At 45.0% G+C, this 25058-nt stretch overlaps 1 protein-coding gene across 1 annotated transcript in view; it reads right to left on the bottom strand.

Annotated features, from left to right (window-relative positions):
• NFIA (nuclear factor I A) overlaps positions 1-25058 on the bottom strand; it is a 347625-nt gene that overhangs the window by 92836 nt on the left and 229731 nt on the right. The window contains exons 4-6 of the mRNA XM_058538169.1: positions 23120-23194; positions 7104-7221; positions 1207-1334 (exon numbers count right to left, since the gene is read on the bottom strand). Of these exons, the coding sequence (XP_058394152.1) occupies positions 1207-1334; positions 7104-7221; positions 23120-23194 (321 nt within the window). The remainder of the gene's footprint in view (positions 1-1206; positions 1335-7103; positions 7222-23119; positions 23195-25058) is intronic.

Below are 25058 nucleotides of genomic sequence, written 5' to 3'. Positions count from 1 at the left end.
GTAAAGGGAGCAAGACAGAGGACTCAGCTGTGGGGCCCAAGGTTTTGTTTTGTTCTGTTTTAATTATCACTCAGTAAAACTGCCTGGGGCCAGGGAAGTGGGGCGGTATACATTTCTATGAATGTCTACATCTGTCACTACCCCCACACTCAGGACACACAACAGTCTATCACCCCAAGCCCCCCCCCCCCCACTCCGTGTAACCTTTATAGTCACACCTCTGAGGACTGGCTTTGATATGTTGGGGAAGAGAGAAAGGAATTAAGATTTGAAGACAAAAGGGTTAGTTCAGAGATTTTCTTGGTGTTTGTTCTCCAAGGGAATTACTCTGAGGCATGGGTGGGGGAGAATGGTCAGAAAACATTTGTTTCAAACTTACTCTGTGCTAAGTATAATTCTTAGATGGGTTACATACATTACCTCATTTAACTCTCAAGAGTGTTGAGATAGCTATTTTTATTGACGGATTATAAAAATGGGGACACTTAGGCTCAGAGACGTTAGGTAATTTGCCCATAATCACACAGCCAGCAGGGGCTGGAGCCAGGAGTCCACTCTGCCTGTCTACACCCTCTCCCCTTTGTAGCCACCTGACTGCATATTGAGGAAGCACTGGGGAAGATTCCCCCTTGCCCACGTGGAGGTTAGACCTTGAGAAAGGTTTCAAAAAGCTTCTGCTATCAGAGTTATTCACATGACTCTCAAGACTCCAGAGCCAGACTGGACCTCCCAAGGAGGTTAGACGAGCAGTCGTCATCTGCTTAGTTCACGGAAGATGGACACAAAGACTGTCGTTCCATTTAAAGAGAAAAACCAGCACGAGGACATCCAGTAATAGGAAAAAGATTTAAGAGTCTTCTCATTTTATAAAAATCCCAGTATAAACTGTAGCACAGGCAACCCGTTCTCCTTCCTAACGTTATCAATCCAGTTGAAAAAGCTGATATTTTTATTTACGATTATTGAAAGATAACCCCAGAAACCACTCCCAAAGGGCAGTTAGTCCAGGAACGAAAGCGAAGGCCCACCGGCGCCGGGCTGCAGGAGAGCACCCGCGGGGGCGGACGCCACACGCGCGCTGCGCCCGGCTCGGCCCGCCCGCGCCCCCGCGCCGCCCCCCGGCCGCGGCGTCGCTGCCTCGTGCGTGCTCGCCCCTCCACGCGGGCGCCCCCGCAGCCCCCGCGCCGCCCCCCGGCCGCGGCTCACCTGGCTCCACCTCGTGCCATCCGCTGGACTGGCTGCCGCTCCCCGGGGAGCGCCCCTGGCCCGTGTAGAACGGCTCCTCCCCGGGACTGTCCATCTCGTCCTCCACAGACTTGAGGCGCTTCGTGGAGCTGAAAGAACAAACGGGTGCACGTCTAAGAGCCGCCCCAGCCCCTCCCCTGCTGCGGCCCCGGCGGACAGAGGCCCAGGCAGCAAGCCACCGAGCCACTCGGCGTGGTCCGGGCCCCGGGCCGGGCTCCCGCGCAGGCCGGGGAGCCGCCGGACGTGGAGCAGCCGTGGGCCTGTGCCGTTCCCAGCGTCGGGCTCGGATGCTGACCGTCACTCAAGCTGCCGCCGCCGCCACCTCCCGCCCCTTTCCCTCTGCGGAGCCGGGGCTGGCGCCGCTCCTGTCGCCACCTGGACGTGTCGCTAGTAAGCCCACGTCTGTGTCTCCTCGGCGGCGGCCGGTACGGAGTCCTCAGCACTGTCCCCTGACACCAATTCAACCCTACGGCACCCCAGAGAGGACAGAGTCAGGGCGCATGGCCCTTCACAAAGGGAGTGGATTGCTTGTGTTTTGCCATGTTTTCTTAGCTTCCACTTGGATCTGTTCATTCAGAAACTATTTACTGCACAGCTACAGCTACAACAGCCCAGGCCCTGACAAGGACTGGAGATAAAACTGCGGACACGAGAGAGAACAGGAGGAAGAAGAGCGCTTCCCCGTGAGAACCAGGGCCACGGGAAAAGGGGGCCGCTCCCCTTATTAGCCCTACACAGAAACAATCAAAATGAAGTTCTGAATTTGGAGATGTCTGGTGGAGAACTCTCCCGGAAGTATCCCATGTTCTCCAATTGTAGGACTGACTTTTTCTCCCAGTTTGAGGCTTCAGGAGTGAAAAGGTGGTGAAACAGTTCATGTTGCTAATCTTGTTCTAATTATCTTAGTTGACAAAGCCTCTAACATACGGGAACGGGCGGATTTCAGACCCAGCAGGAGCGCTTGTTGGGAAATCTCTTCCTCATGTGTCAGGTACAGAATTCCTAACGTGACTTCATTCATCAAACACTTACTGTGTACCTCCACCTGCCAGCTGCTGTGCTAGATGCTGGGATATAGAGAGGGGTCAGACACGGCCCCTGTCTCCATGGGGTTCACAGTCTAGTGAGTGGAGACAGAGAGGTAAACAAAATTGTGTAAAAGAGAAATACAGGTACTGCAACGGAACCACATACGGGATACAGTGGGCCACACGAGGGAGGGAGGGAACAGTGACAGTCCCGGGAGGTGGGGAAAGGCTTCCCAGAGGGACGGTGCCTGAGCTGTAAGAGCGAGTGTGGAGGACAGGGCGGAAGGAAAGAAAGAGCAGACACGGGCTGCTGTGCAGCTGATGCACCAGGGGCAGCCATGTGGGATTTTAAAATAGTGAAACCCTTCCTTACCGACTGGCAAATGCTATTGTCTCAAGCCCCGTAAGTTTCCCCCAACCTTGCCCACCCCATCTTTGCCCCAGGACACTCTCACGATCCAGAAACTAAGGGGTTAATGTCTGGTACACGAGGGGCATTCCAGGACTTAGCCCAGGCTCGTGGCAGGGCAGCCTCTGTTCTAACTGGTATGCTTGTGTCACACAGGTTGTCAGATATTTTGAACATCACTCCCAGGAGGGCGGCGTGAGTCAAGCATGACACGTGCAGAGAATTGTCAGGTGCTTGGTACGGCTGAAGGTGAAGGAAGGGCACAGCAAAAGGGGGTGGAGGTGATGGATGTTATGCATCTGGACTTTATCCTACAGGCAATGGGGACTCCCTGGAAAAGTCTAACCAGGGAGTGACACCAGAGTAACATTTTTAGGAAGGTCACTCTGGTAGCTGTGCAGACGACGGCTTTAGAGAAGCACAGGGACGAGAAGGGGTGGAACCCTTAAGAGGCTATCGTGGCACAATAAAAAAATGGGGAGGGCCCAGTGAAGGCAAGAAATTCTAATGATCAAAGTAGGCATTCAAGTATTCTTGGCCTCTACGTTCTACTCGCATTAAATCCAGACCACAGGAAAGCAACATATCTATAGCATGCTAGCTTAGCACCCAAAGGAAAAACCTTTAATAGCTTATTTAATGTTCTTTGCTTGGCTTTCCTTGAAGTTTGCTGAACAATAGCCACTGGAAGAACTGTTACATATTTTATGTAAAACTGCATCTACTGAATTTCTTTATAAAAGGATATACACAAAAAAATTCCTTCTAATACATAAAACCAGAAAAAATATAGTCTCTTTGAATGAATTTTTATTGTTTCCTTTCATTGGAAAATGCAGATTATATAACCTAGTGCTTCCCCTTCTTGCCTTGGCAACCAGGAATCTCAGGGCTAAATGTAAGGCCTAACTCTTGGTTCAGGTTCTTGATACAACAGTCTCTCCTATCTTTCCATATGGTTTCTGGCCTCTTTATATTTAATGCTACCTATTGTGTTTTAAAATTGAAAGCCACTTGAAATCATTTTGGAAGTTGGAAGGATACAAATTGAAAAAAATAAATATTTCCTTTATGTTCCCCAGCAAATAAAAGGCAAGACCTGCATGGTCTGATGGGACTGTGAGATCTGTGTGGGAAAGGGACTATCTTTTTTATTTTATTTTATTTTTTCATCTCCAGTGCCCACCACAGTGCCTGGCTAATAGCAGATGTTCAAAAACTGCTGAATTGAGCTACTGACTTAGGGACAGCCATGTGAGCACCTACTGCGACACGGGCTCACCCAAGCGTCAAGATTCGTGAGACCCAAAAGGCCAACTCCACTGCATATCATTCTCCCATTATTAATATTTTACTGAGTTTCTTGAGTTCCTTGGGGTCCTCTGATAAAATGCAAACACACCCTGCAGTCATTACATCCTACAGGTGACGGGGCACAGTGACCAGCTGACACCCTAGTTGGAAAGCAAGGCCTTCAGGGGCTGACGCAGGATAAAGGTCTGGAGGATAGAGGAGAGAAAAAGACCCAGGAGTGAAGAAAGTCAGAAGTGCCAGCAAGGACAGGTAGAGGGCTTCCCAAAGTCTACTGACTTCACATACTTGACAGGTGGTTTATCTGATGAGGTTCTTTGGAATAAAAATGTATATTTTATCCCAATTTTTTACACTACCCCTTCTGTGATTCTGGAGAGGTTTACAATGAAGGGGCACAGAACCCACAGTTAATGCCTAGCAATATCCTTTTACTTCTTTCAATCCACGAATCAGTCACTGGTTTTGGTGTCTTGCTCCTGACTCCTGAACACACTGATTCTGTTCCCCCAGAAGCACTGGAGGAAGACAGCAGAGCACAGGGAGAGCCCCACACGAGAGGAGCACAAACGCTCTTCTGAGGAGTGACACACCACCTCCTATTGTGGGTGGACTCTGCTCTGTTCCCAGCAAGCTGACCTAGAAATCCAGGCAAGACTGTCACCTTCATTCCAACTATTGGCTTAATCGCTCCTATGTGCAAAGCTGAGAAGCCTGACTTTGTGCCCCGCACCTGCAAGATGCCTCTTTCCTCAGTGTTCGCAGCACCTGAACTGAAAATTCCCATTTCCTCATCAGTCTCTCCTCAGACTGAAAGCTTCCTTCACTTCATATCCACAGTGCCCAGGACAATATCCTTGGTACTTAATAGATGTTTGCTGCCGAACTGGAAGAGTCAGACGCTGTCCTCTAAGGGACTTAGGGTCCAGATGGGGAGCAGGACATGTACATTCCTCAAACACAGTAATAATGATTCAAGGCAACACATGCTACGTGTCCAGGAAAAGAAGAGACACTAGAGATTCCTTTTTGGGGGCCTCATACTCTATTGTTCCTTACGGAAAGAGCCCCATTCCTAAGAGGATTCACTGTAAAAATAGCAGGTTATTTAAGTTCCAACAGACCTGATTTTGAATGCAGACTCTGCCATTTACTAGGTCTGTGACCTTGGGCAAGTTACTTAACTTCTCTGAGCTTTGGGTTGATCCACTGCTAAATGGCAACACTGTCTATACTGTAAAATTATCGTGAAGATGAAGTCATACCAGGTATGTAAAACACCTACTGCGGTGGCTGTCTCAGAGCAGGTGGCCAGTTAATATTGGCACAGCATGAATAAACACTGACTGACTGACGAACTTTTCTATATGTAAATCTGGGGTATTCTGGGCACATTTTCTAACCTGTACACATATAATTCTGCTGAGTCTATATATTTAAAGAATAATTTTAAAAAAATCATCCTAGGAGAGCCTAATGAGAGTAAAACAAACATGTTACCGAGTTATTAACTACTGATGCTGTTTATAATTAGCCCCTTATCAGCGCTAGTTATTTGCAGAATACGAGATTGACACTAACGTTCTAAATGTCATTTCCACCAGGTTTCAACTCAGAGAGTCACAACAAAAGAGCTGGAGAAGTTGAAAAGAGGGAGGATGAGGAGCACGCTCCTCAATCATGGATGTTTGGGATGCCCACAGTCCGTCGCAGCACACATACGAAGGCACTAACCCGTCCACCCTCAGGTCAGCCACCACCCACGGCGTCCACAGAGCTGCTCAGGCTGACTGAGCCCAGTCACACCATCTCTCTGCCACCACGCCCCACACCCTCCACACGTTCTAACGCCCGAATGTGTTCACCGCCTTGTCCTTTTATCATAAACATATGGCGGATCTTAGGCTTCCCCTGAGGAGCTGACGCTACGGTGGACCAAGGGAAACACTTACACCACATGGAAGATGATGGCAGGATCTGGTGAGATTCAGGGAATAACTGTTTCTTTAACTGTCTTCAAGGTATTATTAGCAAGGACCAAGCTGATTTTTTTTTAAGTAATGATGGTTAAAATACATAAAGTCAAGGTAACAATGAGTCTCTACCAAGGAAAATCTCTATAATCTGGCCACCGTCTTAAATCATACAACTCCAGTACTAGCTTTAGGAGGAATACACCTTTATCAAACATTTTTCTGCAAAGTACACAAACATTAAAGATCATTCTGCACCATTTTTCTTTGTTGTCACAGTCCAGTCCTAAAGCCACTTTGTAAAAGAATACCGTGGGTTTAATGCCTAATCCCTTTCCCTCTGGTACAGGTTATCTAGAGACAACAGGATCTTGCAAAATGCTTCATTTTGATTTTGGCTTTGTGACCTCAAGGGGATCAAGAATCTGGAACAGTTATCTGCTATGCTCTCCAGCTTTACTTTCTTTAAGGTCTCCCGGTGCAGTGGGGTTTATGATCTGGCCCCACCCTGATATCGGATTGCATTCCCTTTTATAACCTCACACCAAGGTATTCAACAGGTCTCATCTCTTGGGGCAACTCCAACAGACTGGACCTGGAGACCTCGGGGGCTCAGCAGGAAGAGCTGAGGCTGAGCTGTAATGTCTGTGTTGAACATGGGACTGGGACTAGTGTCAGCTTGCTGCCAAACAAGCCAAAACACACACCCTTTTCCCCAGTCAGGCCTGGTCCTGGACGTCCCGCGCGCACGCACTGGATCACCCGTCATCCCCCACGCCTCTGCTTGTGTCTTCACTGCCTGAGATGCCCTTCCTTGTCCTCTCCACCTTGCCAGCCCCAACCAACATGTACAGCTGAGCAGTCCCTCTTTTCGGATAAGGCCTTCTTTTTAACTATTTTTATCCTACGCCACCGTATTAATTGCACTGCGTTTTACTGTCTGGTGTATATGTTTATTTCTGCTGCATGTGCATTTGCTTCCCTCCCCAGTGAGACTGAAAGCCTGTGGGGCTGAACCCATGTCTCTAGCATCTCCCACTAGCATAGGCAGGCACACTGCTCAGTGCCTAGCGGCCCACAGTCGACGTCCAGGGCGTAACTGTGAGGCACGACCTCTGAGAGCCACGGTCCGATTACCTGGTGGAGGACGTGCTGGGCAAAGACCTCCGCATTGCTCCCGGACTCATGCTGTAGTACGAAGAACTTTCCAAATCTGAGAGAGAAAAATTGGGGCCAGTTCCTGCAGCTATTGGTGCTAGAATAAAAAAAAAAGAAAGAGAGAGAAGCGTCAATCGAGTTCTGTGAATAAAAGATCAATAAGAGCGTTTTCAGTGCTGCATTTAACACAATTTATTTTTGAATTTATACAGTAAGTTTATCCAAAATAATTGGTAATGAACTCTGACCTCAAAAGAGGTTGTCAATGAAAATTGTCTACACCAGAAAGACATAGTTTTTCCTGATGTACCTTTCATCTTTTCTCTTTTTGAAATGGTAAATTGTCACCAAGGTTGCAACATTCTGGATGCTTTTAACAAAAATACCTCCAGTTTTTTGGTATGAAACTTCTCTAGAATGACCAGCTGAAACCTTCTCTGGGCTTTTCTAACTTCATCTGATCATGTAGAGTCCACACTATGACAGCAGAGACAAGCAGCTGCAACAGAGACCATATGGCTCCCAAAGCAGAAAATCTTTATATAGAAGAATTTGCCGTCTGATTTACGGGATTGTTAAGGATAATTCTGACTCTATGTGATTTTCAGAGCTGACCTTTGTGTGAGACCTAATTCCCTGTATTTTTTATGTCCTGGAGCCTCTAGATACTTTGTTTATAGCAGTAGCTTAATAAATATTTTTTAATGAATAAATAACATCTATCAATCTTATAAAACAACTGTGTAAAATTGGTGGTGCAACTATATTAGTGCAAATAATCTCTTCTTTTGAAAGATTATGCAAAAGTGGGAGCAACAGATGCATATATTACTGTATTGAGGCAATGGTTTGAGAGTTAAGCCCATATAAATGGATATATAAATAAATTAAATAGAGGCTAATATCCATAAAAAGAAAGGATAATTAGGAATCTCACAAACCAGGGACTTGCATTCTTTCAACACATGAGTACTGAGTCTGCTACTGCCAAGAACTGTGCTGGGTGAAGAAGGCACTTGGATGGAAGACCCTAAAACAGCTCTGGATGGTGAGGCTGGCAGGTTAATTTTCATACAGTCTGATAAGTCCTTTGCTAGAGTTATTTCCTGACAGGGCCTCAGACAAGGGGGTACCTAACCCCGCTGAGGATAAGGGGTCAAGGGAGTAAAAGGGCCTCAGAAAACGTGATGTCTGGAAGAATGTTAGAAAGACAAGCAGGAATCACTCAGCAGAGACGGAACAGCATTTACAAGGTAAGAGAACAGCAAATGTACACTGGATTTCTGATAACTTGGTACGATGTAGTACACCATACACGGGGAAAGGGAGAGTTAAGGTCAGGCCATGAAGGGTCTGTAGGTTTCTTGAAGGAACATGAATTTGAGTCCAGCAGACTCCCAAGTTTATAAGCAATTAAAGCACGTACCACACTCCACTACAACTGGGGACTGCTGGGTTATACTGCCAGCATCTCATACGATCCCTGACATGGGGAGGCAGGCAGTAAGCACCGGTCAAATGCAAGTGACTGTTGTCAAAGGAGAACCAACAAAGTGTGGGAATGCTACCATCAAATTTGCATCTCTAACCCAGAAAGGTCACCCTGTCCTGAGGGTAGGCAGGGGTGGGGGCGCAGCCGAAGAATATGATGAGAAAACCAGAGAGGTCATGGAGTCACTGAAACAAGACCAGTGGGAGTGTGGTCTAAACTCAAGAAATGGAAAGGAGGAGCCTGATGTAAGGCATGTTAGGGTTAGGATCAGGAAATTGGGCTGACTTCCTGAGTGCAGTAATAGTGGAAGAGGGGAGCATGGAGTGAGTCCCAGGATTACTGCTGGAGAAACCGGGTAAACCGTGATGCCATAATAAAACTATGGAATCAAGGAACCGTATGGCGGGATACAGTAATTTCTAAGAATAAAGTCAGGTGTCTGATTAATAGCAATGGCTAAACCATAATCATAACTGTCATTATATGAAAACAGTCACCACTAAGAATTGGAAAACCCTGAAATTCACATATACTTTTTGAAATTCAAACACATCTCTCAATGACAGGCTTTAATGGAGGAAGGGCCTTTACTTAGTTCAAAAATGAATGGTTAGGCTTGACAATAAGTGTAAACAGAGCTCTAGTTAATAATTTTGCTAGTCATTCCCTAATTTGCTTCCCATATTAAATTTATTTACATAATTTCCCCTTTTATTTCCTAATATTTTATGTATGAAATAGGCCATGGAGGAGGGAGGAGATGACTCAATGGGGGCCTGGACTGGCCATCATCCCTGTTAGCAACCTGGCATCTAACAGGTGCTTATTAACATTTGTGGCCTCACAGAGCTTAGAGATGCACGCCTCTTCTTAACTAAAGAAGTGGGATAAGGCTGGTCAGCATTGGCGTCTGCATTTAGATTTTCTTCACAAGTTTCAGGATGGGGTTGAGTCCTCAGCTGGATGGAGAAGCTGCTTCATTCCTGAACTCAAGGAAACGGCACAAGCCCCACTCCCTCACTTTCGGCAGGAAAGACAGAGCAAGGTGTAAGTGAAACGGACAGGGCTGGACTGAGAGGAGAAGCCTGGGGCCCTCGACCACTGGTGGACACCCAGCCGCGCTTACACTGAACACTTTATCTACCTCGTTCCACCTGTGAAAAACGTCGTTTACCTTGACGATCTTTTTAGAGTGTTACAGGAGCTGGAATAGATGAAGGAAGAAAAGTACATGTGTAAATATGGTGTGCCCACCTCAGTCAGATTAGGAAAATGGTTAAGCCCACAGAAATGTGCTTAACCACCCGCACATTTACTTCCTGGGGACACTGAGTGGCTGTATTTGTCACCTAGTAAATAGCATCAGGTGGCCTGGCAGCCTTGGGACACTTCCCAGGTGTCTACTGGACATCTGGTGACTAACTTTAAGGCTTGACAAACTGGTTATGTGTGTCCTGAGCTTTATAAGATCACTAAATTTCTGAAATGAGAATGGGTTTCACAAGCTGGGTTGAGTAATCCTACTAAAGTGCAGACCCAGACTCTGCCTGCTTCACAAGCCTGGGGAGGAAACACCGGCACCGTGTGTGCGTCACAAGAAGGGCGATAATCTGCATGGATTCTGAGACGGCCAAAGAGAATGCCTGCGCCTGCAGGGAGGGTCACCATCAGCGTTCCCACCCACGGGGTGGGCATTCCAGGCCTCTAATCTGGAATCTGACAGGTAACTAAGAACTCGGGAGGCAGCTTTCGGCAGACTTTTCTGAGTCCCTCAGGAGCCACAATGTGATAAGCATTTTATTACACCTAACTTAATCCTAACACAACCTTTTTAGGAAAGGGCATTTCCAGATGAGGAGAACTAAGCCCTGGAACAAGGTTAAGTCACTTGCCCTGGAGAATGGAAAGGCAAGAAGGAGGAAGAGCGAGGATTAAATTCAAGGATGCCTGGTCGGAAGTCTGTGCTTTTCCTATCACACCACCTTGCTCTCATATACAATATGTGCCTTAAACCTGAGATGATAAAAAGGTATATAGTATCTCTGTTCTCACAAGGTTTACAGCCTGAGAGAATGATAAAATAATACCTGAATACCTAATGCAACGCTGAATGTGTTAAATCTCATAGGAGAAATGCAAACGATATGTGAGGAAAGTTCAAAGGAGTAATAGATCACGTTGGCTGGTGGGATCCAAAAAAGAGTTGATTCCAGGAAGAGTCGGCACTTCAGCTGAGCCTTCAAGGACAGCTAGGATTTAAAGAGGCAGAGAAGGAGACAGGCCAGTGTTTCTAGGCAAATGCCAGAGCCCGTGCACAGGTTTGGAGGTAGGAAGTGAAGTGAGGGATCCGTGGGATCCATGACCGTTCCTGAGGAGGGAGTGATAACTGTTGAACCTGAGGAACGTTGATATCACAACAGCATTGGAACACACGAAACGGGACTAAGACACTGGAGGTGGGGAAATCAGTAGGCTGATCAGGAGTCCTGACAAGAAGGAACGGAGGCCTAAATGATGCTGTGAAAACAGAACTGTCACGATGGATATCTGTCACCTCTTCCAGGATAGTAAACAGGCATAAAAGACACGCTTCCAATTATGCAGTAGGTAACAGCATAAATAAGCAAACGATCATATTATTCTAACAAATATAAAATATCAAAAAGACGTATATGACAAAATGCACTTCTTAGCTAATAATGGTATTTCGTCCTTTTTGCAAATTAGGAAACTAAACATGTCAAGGGTCAAGTGACTTGCCCAGTGTCTGCCTGGGAGGTCATGCCGGGCGTCTGAAGCTCCCAGCTGACCGCCTTCCAGTGCGTGACCAAGATTACGGAGCCACTGCCCATCACACACGGGCACGACCAGACTGGACCAACCACAGCACTTCCTGTCTGCTCCACACATCGCGGAACCCGATTTTGCCCCATTTGTCCTCAACCGTAGGCTTGATCATTCTTTCATTATCTCATACCCACAATCTTCCACCCAGCCAGACTGCGTGCACTTTGAGCACTGTAAAGAGAGACACCCAGGGCACAGATAAAGTGCCGGTCTCGGCCACGGTCTGGAGTCCTAGCCCTGCCAACCACCACCTCCGTAACTTGGATCTCATAATTCTAATAATAATTATGATAGAAAAGAAAACTCGCCACCACTGCTATGGCCATCACCATGACAATAAGAAGGACTAACATCTATTCCGCATTCTTTCTGGGCTGGACATTGGGCTAAGAGCACCAGGCACATCATCCCATTTAACCCTCACACCACCACTAGGAAGAACTGCCGCACGAACAGGTTGAGTAACTCTCCGAGGTCATGAGGTCACAGGGTTATACCATGTGCCATTTAGTCCCACACAGCCCGACAGCCTCTTTTGTGTTCCTAAACAGCTCACCACAGTTTTGTACACACAACTGATGGTCAATGAATATGCTCTGAATTAAGGAGAGTAATCATTACCCTCTCCATTTACCCCCGCCCCAACTTTAAGCAATGCAAAATGAAACTCAGAAATCCATAAATAGACATAAGTAGTGAACACTGCCTCCTCAACTTTCTTAAGCAGTACTGCAATTCTCTAACCTGAAATATTTGTGGATTTTGTTCCACTGAGGAGTTTTCCTCAAAAGGTTAACTTTTGGGAATTATCCCTTCAGAAGTTATTCCTCAGTCATGCATCCCCTGCCCCCTTCTTTCCTGTCATGAGTAGAATGTAGTCTTTGTGTCATTTCTTAATCAATGGTTTGCTATTAAGGAACCATTATAGTAACACAGACTGTTGGAAGAAGGGGTCACTTTAGTAGCCAGCCCTCTTGATGACCTGCTATTCTGCACACATGAGGAGCTGGAGAAGGGTGCAGTTACTGAACTTCTGCCATCCACCAGAGAAAATCTGCTCAGGCTTGCAATGAAAGAAAGAATGATGGGGAAAAAAAAATCGTCCAAATTTTCAAGCTACTCTGCCTGGGAGACGACAGTGTACTGAGTTCACAACGTGCTGCAGGAATCAGTGGGGAGTACTGACGGAATGACTAGTGCAGCCAGCCCACTGAATGGCCCCCTTCCTCTGAGAGACTGTATTCCACAGAATTCAACAAACCATCATGGAGCGCTTCTAATGTGCCAGGCGCTGTTCCGGATGCTGGAGATCCATCGTGGACAAGGTACACAAAAATCCCTGCCCTCATGGCGTTTACATTTCAGTGATTAAGAATCTCTTCCTCAAATTTGCCTGGCTACTAAACAATATGGTATAATGACCAATAAGCATCCCCCCAACAGGATTATCAGATTTAGCACTCAATTTCTAACTTATAAAGTAACTATTTTCTCTCCAGATTCCATAATCCAATGTACACTGAGACTTGGGAACGTGCACTTTAAGACGGGGTGTGGGTGGGGGGGTATTCCAACAACAGTACACGGTTCTACGGGCCCAGGACAACTTCGTGTTGTTTTGCATTCTAGTGGCCAAGATCTTGCAAGAGAGTCCATGTCACCCACACAAAAGGAGTGAACATGGGAAAATACTCGTTCTTCTTTCCATCAAAGGCACAGCTGTAAACGCACAATGCTATGAATACTCAAGCAAATCTGGAATCATCGTTCAAGGGAATTAACTTGGAAAGTAATTTATAGCAAGAAAATTCAACTCCTTTATCTTCCTTTTACCATAATATGCTTCCTGAACACTGCCTATAAGAGAGTGCTTTTAGAAAGAAAAAAATAAGTATAGTAAAATTAACTCATTTTATCAATTTGTGCTTTCCTGACTGTGGCTACGAGGGACTGTAAAACTGATGAATTTGCGTGGAGAAAGACACCAGCGTCAGTAATTTGTGTAAGAGGTAACAGGACATCGCCTGCTATAATTCAGACACCCTGCAGATAGCAGACTGCAGCAGAGCGAGCAGTTCTGGGTTAGGAAACGACCACGCTGCAGTCAGTCTGACATGAATGGAAATCAATCACAAAAGTAACTTCTCTGCAGCTTCTATGCCACAGTCTTCAGCAGCTCCTTTGCCAAGCAGATTTCTGGTCTGTAAACCATGTGCTGATCTTTTTCTATTCTTCCTTTCTAAACAGCCTGACCAAAAGCAGGCCAGGAGTATGGCTTTCCAGAATGGAACATAAAAGAATGGCACTGAACTAAAACAAGGATTTCCCTCTCTGTGAAAGTGAACTTCCCTGCTATTATAAGATTTAAGCAATGCTTTTTGTGAAATGTAGTATTAGGTGCCGAAAGCCAGCAGAATGTTTTAAGCCCATCAAAGGCATCTGCTGACGCAGAGCACCGTTTTCACAATCCATGTTTTGTGCACATAAGTTAAGGAATATGTGTGTTTGTGATGGCAGAAGATGTAAATAGGGGAATTTCTATGTCTTAAAAAAGTTTTCCTCTTACTAAAGTAGGGCCAATTCACTGATACTCTCTTCCCTCCTCACTCTGAATCATGAAGACAGTTTATCTTTGATAGATAATTATCGTGAGTTCCATTTGTAAATTAAGTGTATTCAGCTACTCTACTGCCATAAAGCTCAGTCTTGAATCTCAAGAAACTTAGAAATCTGCTCTACAAAGGAAGAAACCGTCTCCTACTTCTTTCTGTATTCTCCTCAGCACACAGTGCAGGATGCTTCATATATTACACATGCAACAAATGTTTACTGAACTGAACTAAAATTACATGACCTTGTTAATGAAAAATAGCTAAGAACTAATATTTATCAAGCATTTATTATGTGCCAGGCTGATCTGTTAGGTCTTTTACCTGAATTATCTCATTTCATCCTTGCAGTATCCCAATGCGACATGTATTTGTATTATTCTCATTTACAAATGAGAAAAGTAACTGTAAGGTTAAGCAACATGATCAAGATCACACAACAGCTAAGTGGCAGAGCAGGGATCTGAATCCAGATCTCCCCAGATATCTGCCCAAGGAAACATAGCGAAGACCAAGATTTCTAGTCTCTCGTCTTTCATTCGCCATCAATTACTGGCGGATGAATTCAACAAGATCTAAATAAAAGAATAATTATCACTTAACTGGCAAAACTTCTGCCTCATTGTCCTCCTTCTCACCTCTTATGTTTAGAGCTGTGGGCGTCAGCCTGAGCCTCCCTGGATGGAGGGCCTAACACGTGGTCTAGCAGAGTGATGCATGGCAGACCAGCAATGCTGGCTCATCTCCTGCATTAATGGCTTCTGCCTTTGGGACTGAAACTGACTTTCCGCCCCTCAGAGTACCATCCTGCCTCAGCGTTTGGCTGAGGTCAGGTGTGGTACCTGTTTAGTATCTGATACAGCCTCAGCCATGGGATGCAGTCTCCTGTGACAGGAGACAGATTTGATGGCCTAAGGGGTGTCTTCACCACAATGATCTATAAACCAGGGAAGGGCTTCTAGACAAGCCCTTTAACCAAGAGTGCACAGGGACTCTCTGACCATTAGCTATTATAAGGAAACCAAACTATCAACAGTCCCATCTCAACAAGCTACAAATCCAGCTGTCTACAGTAAGAGTTCTCAATATTTTCACCAAGAACTGTTTGTTTCTTTTTTTTCCCTCTTCCATCTATTGAAAAATCCTGGATGTTACTATGCACACATATCAGTCATATACTGGATTAACTCAGTTCCAGTATGTGACCCAATGCATGGCTTTGCTTAGTGTGGACTCTACCCACCTCATCCAGACGTGCCTACAGCATCACCAACAACAGTCTCTCTCATTGGGAAGAATGAGCTGGGATGACTAGGATGATACCTTCCAGCCCAAATCTCAGTACCTGTGGTCTTACGGTGGGGTGATATAGGAGTTCTGGAAATCCCCAAATGCCTTGTAGTTCCCCAATGGTACCTATTGGATACGAATAACTGCTCTTAAAACAACTGAGACTTCCGAGTGCATAAATGAAGGTGTACTAAAAACCACACTGTCACCAGCGACCTCTAGCAACTCCTGTTACCCAAAGAGAATGTTTACGTGTACCACGTAAGAGAAAGCAAAATTTTCAAATACTATAGAACTAAGTACTACTTTAAAAAACTCCAATAAAAATAACCCAGTGTGGCTATCCACTTCAACAGTTGTTAATGTGTCAGTGCTAGATTGAGAATTTAAAAACATCTTGTTATCCATTAGATACCCTGGAAGAGAAATTCCCAGAATAATGCAGAAGCATAGGCTTTGGTTGAAATGTTGAGGAATGAGAATTTTCTGGCTTCCTAAAGCAGATGAATTACATCTAGTATTGGCATGCTCTTATTCTATCAGAATATTAACTCTGAAGGGGTCACTAGAATGGTCCTTCTAATAAACTGACTTTTAGAATATGAATCCTAAAATCTGTCCTTAATTTATACACGCGCACACACACATTTTTAATAAATCTGCTAGTCATGTGGTCAGCTCAAGGATCAGCTCTGAGCACAGAGTGACGGATCAGGGACACGGGCTCCGTTCAATAACAACCACGGTAGCCACCATCGTTGAGCATCTACTGTATGCCAGACACTGGATACGCTCTCACTTCATCCTCAAGACACTTCTGAGAGGAATTACTATTTCTAGCATTCAGACATAGGCCCAGCACAAAGTTGGCATTTAATAAATATTTGTTGATTGAATAAATGATTGTTACCTATGAGAAGAACACAGCTGAGAGGGGTTAAATGTTGCCCAAAGCCACAAAGTTAATAAGTGGCAGCACCAAATCTCCAACTCTGTATCCTGGACTATTTTATGATACCATGCTGCCGTCCTGCATACAGATTTTATATAACATTATACATAGGAAGCATACCAACAAATTACCTAGAAACGATGAGAAACAGATGAATGTACAAATAGAGATCATGACAACAAATTAGTATATGCATCAAGGTGTTCTGTGTTCTGCTTCTTCCTGAGCCAATTCTTTACAATAAGAATGTTCATAGATTGGTAAATTCAGCAGGAAGTTCAGCTAAGAACAGAGAACAGAGGCCCCTAAATCCTGCCCTGAGAACTCTCCCTGCCAGCCCTGGCCAGGAAGGCTGCAGGAGGGTGAGTGCAGAACGACTGGACCTTCACTCACAGCGCTGACCGATGGACCTGCTGACGTCAGAAGCTTGCTCTTCCCAGCTTTAATCTCAGCCGACGTGGTGATCACAACCCCACTGCCGGGCACACCTCAGGCGAGGCACACGCACATATCAACTTGCATGTGAGGCCGGGGAGGCCTCTCACTTCACGAGGAGAGTAGGCTGGGCCCCCATACTGTGGCTGGGCCCCAGAAGGAAGAGCAGCTTGACGAAAACGTCTGTTGCTGCCAGTCCACTGCACTTGCTGCCCACTTTACTGCCCAAATATGCATCCCAAACATGGCAAGAAAATCAAAAGAAAAAAAATTATATAACAAAACATCCTTCTGAACTAATTCAATTTCAGTATTTGTTTTGTAAATTTATTGAATTATAATAGAGGAAACCTACTAAATTAAGCCAGCCAGACTGATATTTTTCTTCCGATGAGTATGGCCGTATTTATTATTTTCTCTCTCTATGAGGGGTTGATCAAAAGTAGAAAATGAAACATTCCCAATGTCATAATATATTCAGAATAAGGTGGCTTAGATAGGCAAAATGAAAAATATATATAGGGCCAAGCTGTATTTTCTATTCCATAACTTAATAGATTTTCTTAAAAACTGCATTTTGGAGCTAGGCATTACGATTTTTTAAAGGGACGCCCACTCTTCTGCTTCACAGCGTACCCTCACTCTGGAAGAGGTGCCACTGACTTTACAGACAGAAAATGTGTGATGTTCACTTCAGAACTACCAGTGGAGCCTGCTATTGACCATCTAATTATGCCGAGTTCCATTTATAAACATAGCCAACCACTAAGTTTATGGAGACTTTCTGTGCTGCTTTAATAGGATATTGATCGAGAGCGTGGTCTGAGAAGACCGCCATTGGATTGTGTGATGGTGGATGAGAGGCAAGGTCACAGCCGCTGCTCACACTTGGGCTGCAGTGTGTTTTTATTATAATCTTTTTGTCTCTTCCTTGAAATGCTCAAGCCCAAATGGATTCTTTTGAAAGAAGAGCTTGCTTAAGAATATAACCTATTTTAAAAATTAATTTCCATGCAATGATCACAGCTATCGTGTTACTTAACAGGAGAACCAACAGGCCACTTGTTCAGAAGAGCAAGTTTCAGATCTATTTTGCTTTAACAAAGATCTAAAATCCTGCACCTCTTTAAAGGCACCCCAAAGGGCTAGATATCTGTCTGAATCTCTTACCCTATACCAGCTTCCTCAGGAGTCCTTCTGTGCAGGAACATATCATTTTCAAGTTTGGGCTTGTTCCTATCAAAGAGCTGCATTTTCTGACTGTGCCTGGGAGCAGAGTTAATTCTGCTGTGGTTCCATCATGTCAGGTTAGGATGCTGCCAACAGTTCTTACTGAATTGCTGGCCAGAAAACCCAAGTGTACGGATACGGGTCCTCAAAGACCCACGAGGACCCACAGACCTAAAAAAAGTCAAAAACGAACTGCAGTTTGCCTCCTGATGAGGATTCCTGTGTGAGTCAGCGTGCTCACATCTCTGAGGCAGGAAACAACCACTAGGGTGCCACCTTATGCCAGGCTGCGCAGACGCCAGGCTCCTCACACTCCCTCCACCCACCACAGCTCGGGAATCCTGCAGCACCAGCCGCCCAGCCTCGAGGCAGAGCCAGGACAATTCAGCTGCTGGATTTTAACAGATTCTGCAGCCACGCAACAGGAACCAACATCAGTCTGGGTAACTAAGCGGTTTTCACACCCAGAGACTCCAAGGCTGGCCACAGAGTACTGAGAACCCTGGCTTTTCAAAATTCCAGGGCCGTGAAATCATCCCGCCACGAAGCTTACTTAACCCTTGCAGCCAGCTCACACAAACCACTGCTGGAAAATGAGAACCCACCAGGCCAGAGTCACAACGGCCTGTGTGTATTTGTGGTTTTCCTCTTTCTCAGTGAAGTATTTAAGGTTTCAGAGTCACTCCACCAACTTCAAGTAAAATAGTGAGCACTTTAGAAGGAAATGGGCAGGAGTAGTGGATTTTTTGGGAGGATTTTCTGAGTTCATACCAGGCAGGATATTTGACAGCCTCAAAGCCCACACTTTGAGGAAAACACTGGTGCAAAATAAACAAGAGTGGGTGCTGGCAGAGAGAGCTATCTAAGAGCATCACTTAGCAGCTAGTCAAGTGGGCTCTCCTTGTAGCAACGTCATGGGAAAGAGACCCATCTGAAAATGCTTCCAGAAGGCTTTGTTTGAAAATGCAGCATCATGTAAGAACCATCTCAACAGATGGTTCCTGACTCTTTCCTCCCAGGATCATGCTAAAACAATTTCAGTGATTCTGACCACACTGTTAGCACTTGTAAACCACCCCCCACCAAAGCAGAGGAGACTTCTCTCTTTCTCTCTGGCACAGTGTCTAGTAGTCTATACTCCCCCTCCCTCCCAGAACAAAGCAATAAATAACTAGAACAACTTTCATATGGTCCTATCACAAGGGGAAGAGGCAGCAAGAGAACAAATATACATTTTCTTTCATGCTACAGTATTTTCTTCACTGCAAAGAGAAACAAGACTCTCCTTTCCTGCCTTTCGTGGACTCTAGATAATGCAAAAAATTAAAAGGCAGGCAGGCGAAAAGGGTGAGAGGGACCTAGTGGGAGACTGCAGCCGCCCCGCCGCCCCCCATTCCAACAGCCCCGTGCATCTCATCAGTATAATTTCATGTCGAGCAACCTGGCTGCCTGACCCTCCTTGCCTCTGCGCGTGTGAGGCTATGCCACTGCTTTCTCTCGGTGTCTCTGCCATGGCCACCCTGTAGTAACACGTGGTCAACAACAAACTTAGCAGGTAGTGAGTTCAGTGAATACTCCTGAGGACAAGCTGAAGTAGCACCTCCCTCCTCCATTAAATTCAAAAGGAGGAAAACTAAAAACAGAAACTAAGTGGAAACCTGGGGAAAGTAACTATTTACATTAGCAAATTTAAAAACTGAATACTAAAGATCCAGAAAGAGGGAAGATTTTCAAGCTAAGGCCACCATTAGCATGAAATTTCCAGGCCACATATGTGGTCATAATCAGGTGTGACTGGGTTTCCGGGTGGGGTTGGGATAGATAAGAGAAGGTTAAGAAGAAACGCCGAGGCCATGAAAATACCCAAGTAAAAGGCACAACTACAGACAGAGCTCACAGATCCCTGGTTGGGGCGGGGGGATGAGCAGGCAGAGCCCAGGGGATGTTTAGGGCAGTGAACCTACTCCATATGATACTATAATGGTGGACACATGTCACTACACATTGTCCAAATCCACAGAATATACAGCACTGAGAGTGAACCCTAATGTAAACCACGGAGTCTAGTTAATAACGTGTCAATATCAGCACATCAACTGTAACAATAGACCACACTAACAACAGATGTTAATAATAGGGGAGACTGTATGGGAGAGTATATTGAAATTCTGTACTTTCTGTTAACCTGAAACTGTAAACCTAAAACTGCTCTAAAAAATAAAGGGTCTTCATTTAAAAACATCATACCTGAAAACAGATCCAGTGAAAAAAATTTTAATTAAGTATTTTGTTTTGGTTTACATGAATATAGGTTTAACCTTTTTTTTAATGCACAAATTAATAAACTAAACGTTTACCAACTCTAACACAAAATGGTTATTCAATAAAAGCACAGAATCACTGGACTCTGCTTAGTTCTATAATGGAGGTTTAGGAGAGGTCACAACAAAAGTGTCTGCAGTCAGCTAGCTGAGAACAGCAAAGTAAAAAGGCAAGTTTCTTAACCTCTGAGCATCACAATTCCCCTCATCTATAAAAAGGGACAATAGCACAGGGAAGGGAAGCAAAGACTGAGATAACGCTTACAAAGGGCCCAGCACAAAGCCCGGTACGTGGAGTATGCTTGATCGCTGCTCACTACTATCACTGGTCATTTTAGTGCTGCACCATGCTCCTAACAGGGCTAACATCATGTGTTTCATCAACGTATGTGCCAGTCGGCTTATTTCTATGTCCAGGTTGCAGAATGCACCCTGGCCCCACACATCTGCAGGAAGTGTCCATGCACCTCTCAAACGGAGGGGACAGTGCTGTAAGGAATGGGGAAGGACTTCACCTCCGTTGTGCGGCTTGAGTGCTAAGTCTTCCAGGAGGGTGAGTGAGTGAGCAGACACAAGCTGGGGGTCCTCACCCCAGCAGCCCAGGCAACCTTGAGATATACAACCTGAGAAACCCGGATTCAAGATCCACAAGGGGGAGGGGTCTGGAGGGCAGTTTGGCCTGAAGCCATGGTTTAGCTGACACAGCCCAGTCCCACTCTTGCCAAACAGTTTCCGTCAGCACGAGGCCATGTGTGAGCGAGTCCTAGAGCGATTACACAGCAGTGTGCAGAATCGAAAAGCATTCAGGAGCCGAAGGACGCTCATGACGCCAGGCATCAGCAACACAATCCCTAAATGGGGACAGGAAACAAAACCAGGTCCCTCTGCAAATCCCATCTGCAGACCGGCCACACCCTCTGGCAGTCTTGACTTGGCAACCGAGCCGTCAGGGACTGAAGGGAGGTCTGATCTAGCTTGGAGCTGATAAGCCAGGGGATATGAGACCTTAAAGGGATATAGGGAAAGTAGAAGAAGGACGAGATGCTGGGGACGGTTCTGAGCAGCGTGGGCCTTCTACGACGCCCAGGCCCAGGACACCGATGGTCACGAAGACCAAACGTAAGCATCACAGCAGCAGGGTGGAGTCAAGAGGTCTCGTGCTCCAGCCATAGAGTCAAGGGATTTTCTTTTCGCTCTTGAAGGCTGTGTGTAGATCCTAGTAAGGGCTCCAGGGATGGATTTCCCTGTAATGGCACTGGGACAGTTATATTCTGATGTATAGACTCTATATTACTATTAAAATTGCAAGAAAATGTGGGATAGTGATCATTTTTAAAAGTCTTAAAAAGTGAAAGAATATATATACACAAATGCATTGTTATTTGTCTATGGCAAATAACTGGCTAGCCAGCTGTGCCAGGGCAGCACACAGCCAAGTTACTGAGGCACCTGGTCCCTGCTTCACTGGTCGGTCCTTCGCCACCCCAGCTCACACCCTGCGGCTCCCAACACCTCCTTCCTTAGGGTTCAGACTCCCCACACCAGAACACCCCAGCATCAACCAAGGGTCCCTGACTCTAGAATTCTAACACCCACGGTTCCCTCCCGCTATTTCTCCATCTCCTCTCACACTGTAGATTCTTCAGGTTCCCTTCAGATTCAGGGCCAGATCACGAGTACAGATTCTAGCTTTACACAGACTTAGCTCAACCATTTACCCATTGTGTGACTTTGGGTAAACCACTTCAACAGACCCGCACTTTAACTCACTTGTAAAAATGCGGGTAATTTCTTATCTGAGAAGTTTACTGCAAGGATTAATTTATGCAGCATCCACGTATCCTAGCACAGTGCCCAGCAGACAGTGAGTAGATTCTCCACCTATTCTTCAACGTGCAGATGCCCTGCCCCACCTTGTACCCACTCTCTGGGTTCTTCAGGGTCCTCCAGCTCTCAGAAGTAAGGACAGACAGAATCCGAGCCCGTGCCACCAGGACGGCTTGGCCTGCGTGACCCACCGTCTTGTCATCAGACAGACCGGCTTCCTCGGTCACTCTCGCAAGACCGTGACGCAGTGACTGGGGGGTATGAACTTGAAAGGAGAGTATCTATGTTTACTCCACCTCATTCCACAAAGGATTTGATGCAGCTTGAAACCAATGTTAACAACGTAAATTTTTATCTACAAGTGGTATTTTGAAGTAGGAGGGGGATAAAAAGTAAAATTTTCGTATTTGGTATTTATCTTTTCCTCTTGTTATTGGGACCTAGAACATCACAGTCATTGTAAATATGCTTTTAAATAAAGACAAAGATGTTTTGTCTTTATTTGTCTCTCACAGCGTGAGAGAGAGAGAGAGATGGAGAATCCTATACCTTCTCCTTGGACTCTCCGATTATGTCACAGCAAAAATACAACCAGTGACCCTTCTGATCAATGAACAGGGTGGTGACAGGCACTCTCAATTCACTGATGTTGGCGATTATTGACAAGCTGGTAATGATCTTGCTATATTGTCACTCACGCTGAGGGCATTAGCATTCTTTAAAGGTCAAAAAGAGATTCTTCTAAAATGCAGAATTTCTTAGAAATCAGGGAAACCTCTGTCTCTTTTTAACCAGGTTCACACCATAAACCAGGGAATATGTGAGACACCCAGGATTTCAGTTCTTTAATTTTTCCTGATTTAAATTCTTGGCTGTCACACAAACCACATGGCAAGATTCTTCCAGCGGGTGATGGAAGGGGATCCTGAGAGCTGTGTGTGTCTCTGGGAGGCCGGGCAGCTCTGCCTGAACCGAAGTAACACCATACTCACTCTGCGACACTCTCACCAGCTCCGTCACGCTGAAGACACCTGAGGTGACAAAACTGTCCTGGAAGCCCAAATGTCCTGCAGAACAAAACAGAAGAAGCAGCGTCACAGACAGAAGACATCTGACCACAAAACTCGCAACTCGGTTCCGCTGTGATTAAAAACAGGGTGTCTAATTTTATTTCTGCTCCATGTAGAGTCCATGTGGACGCACAGTCCTTCAGTGATGTGGTTGGTTTTTGGTTTGAATCTGAAGGTCACGGAAAGCTATGACACAACAACTAGGTGATTGTTGAAAAGGTTAAAAAAAACTCAACAGGAAGTCTGACACAAAAGATTCTTTAAAACAAATGGTTACCTTGGCTGCCCCCTAAGACCTTCACACTGGGATGGAAACAGCCTACTAAGAATCAACCAGGATGGCCAAATTCCATAGCAGTTTTTAAACGTTATTCTTTAAAGAAACATCTGACTGGGATTAGCTATCCACTCATTCAAATCAAACAAGATTTAAAGACGTTTCCTTCATGTCTAAAAGCACTGCAGGGTGGATCTTAAAAAAGCCAGACCAGCGAAAGCAAACCCCAACCCTTAAAACATGAAAACAAATTCTTCTGAGCACAAACAAAAACTTAGATTTGTTTCAAGAACAAGAACTGTTCTTTCTTTGGTGAGGAAGATTGGCCCTGAGCTAACACCTGTTGCCAATCTTCCTCTTTCTGCTTGAGGAAGATTGGCCCTGAGCTAACCTCTGTGCCCATCTTCCTCTATTTTTCATATGGGACACCACCACAGCATGGCTGACAACTGGTGTAGGTCTGCACCCAGGATCCGAACCCTCAAACCCCCGGCCGCCAAAGCGGAGCTTGCCAAACTTAACCACTGTGCCACTGGGCCAGCCCCCCGAGAACAAGAGTTTTTTGTGGGTTTTTTTTTTGAGAAAAGATAATAACTCAATGGTTCAAAATGACTTTATCTTTGAATTTTGTATCTGCTTCATTTTTGCTTGATATAATTTCCTTTAAGATGTCGAATATTACATCTATTATCAACTGTTTATTTATTTTTGTGGTATACTCAGGAACATAAAACTTATAAATGGAATACATAATTTATGACATGTCGATTCCCTCTCTGCCTCTAAAGTTTTCTGATTCTGTGGGTCTCAGAGATGGGGGATCTCATGGAGAGACCAGTCTTTAGGGTCAGCATAATCACCTGCTTTAACATTAGGGCCAAGAAGCTGCTGCCCGCTGAAGGGATTTTTAATATAACTGTTCTCTGGAATAAGAAACATACCTTTAAGAAATGCCACATAAGAAAGTAGGCCAATCCAAATATACAACAAACAATCCATAAATAAAATTTATGTTATTGACAAAAGCTAGTTTTGCCCATTACTAAGGGGAAGCAAATTTACCTGTGGCATAGTTTATGCACTATAAATTTGTTAAATGTCATGCACATAAACACATGCAAAAAATTGCCGTGTTTTGGAGGATTATAAACGGACCTACAATTTTTTTTTTCTTTTGGTTACATTGGACTTTTGCATAAGAAAGATTTTTTTTACTGAGATTAAAAAGAAAACTTTCAGTTAATTTTTACATCAAACATACAATCTATTACATTTTAGATAAAACAGCTCTAATTTTTAGGCTATGTAATAATCACAAATTGCTTTTGAAAATAAAATGGCAAAATTTCATTTGAAGAGGTGCTTAAGGAATTTCACTTTTCAAAACCCGCACCCCAGTATTTGCTGATTTTTATTTGAAAAGCAGCTGAGGTTGTCTCTTGGATTAAGAGAACTGAGAAGTAAAAATAAACAGAAGTTCTCTGACGTGGTCTTGGGAAAACAGACTATGGCATCTCTGTCATTGTGACAACTCGGACATCACAGTCGTCCCATAGACCATAACGAAGGAAATCCAACCACGTG

The sequence above is a fragment of the Diceros bicornis genome, chromosome 4 (assembly GCF_020826845.1).
Source record: "Diceros bicornis minor isolate mBicDic1 chromosome 4, mDicBic1.mat.cur, whole genome shotgun sequence".
NCBI classification, from domain to species: domain Eukaryota; kingdom Metazoa; phylum Chordata; class Mammalia; order Perissodactyla; family Rhinocerotidae; genus Diceros; species Diceros bicornis.
The sequence above is the reverse complement of the archived record's forward strand: the minus strand, read 5'-3'. Positions and strand labels throughout refer to the sequence as shown.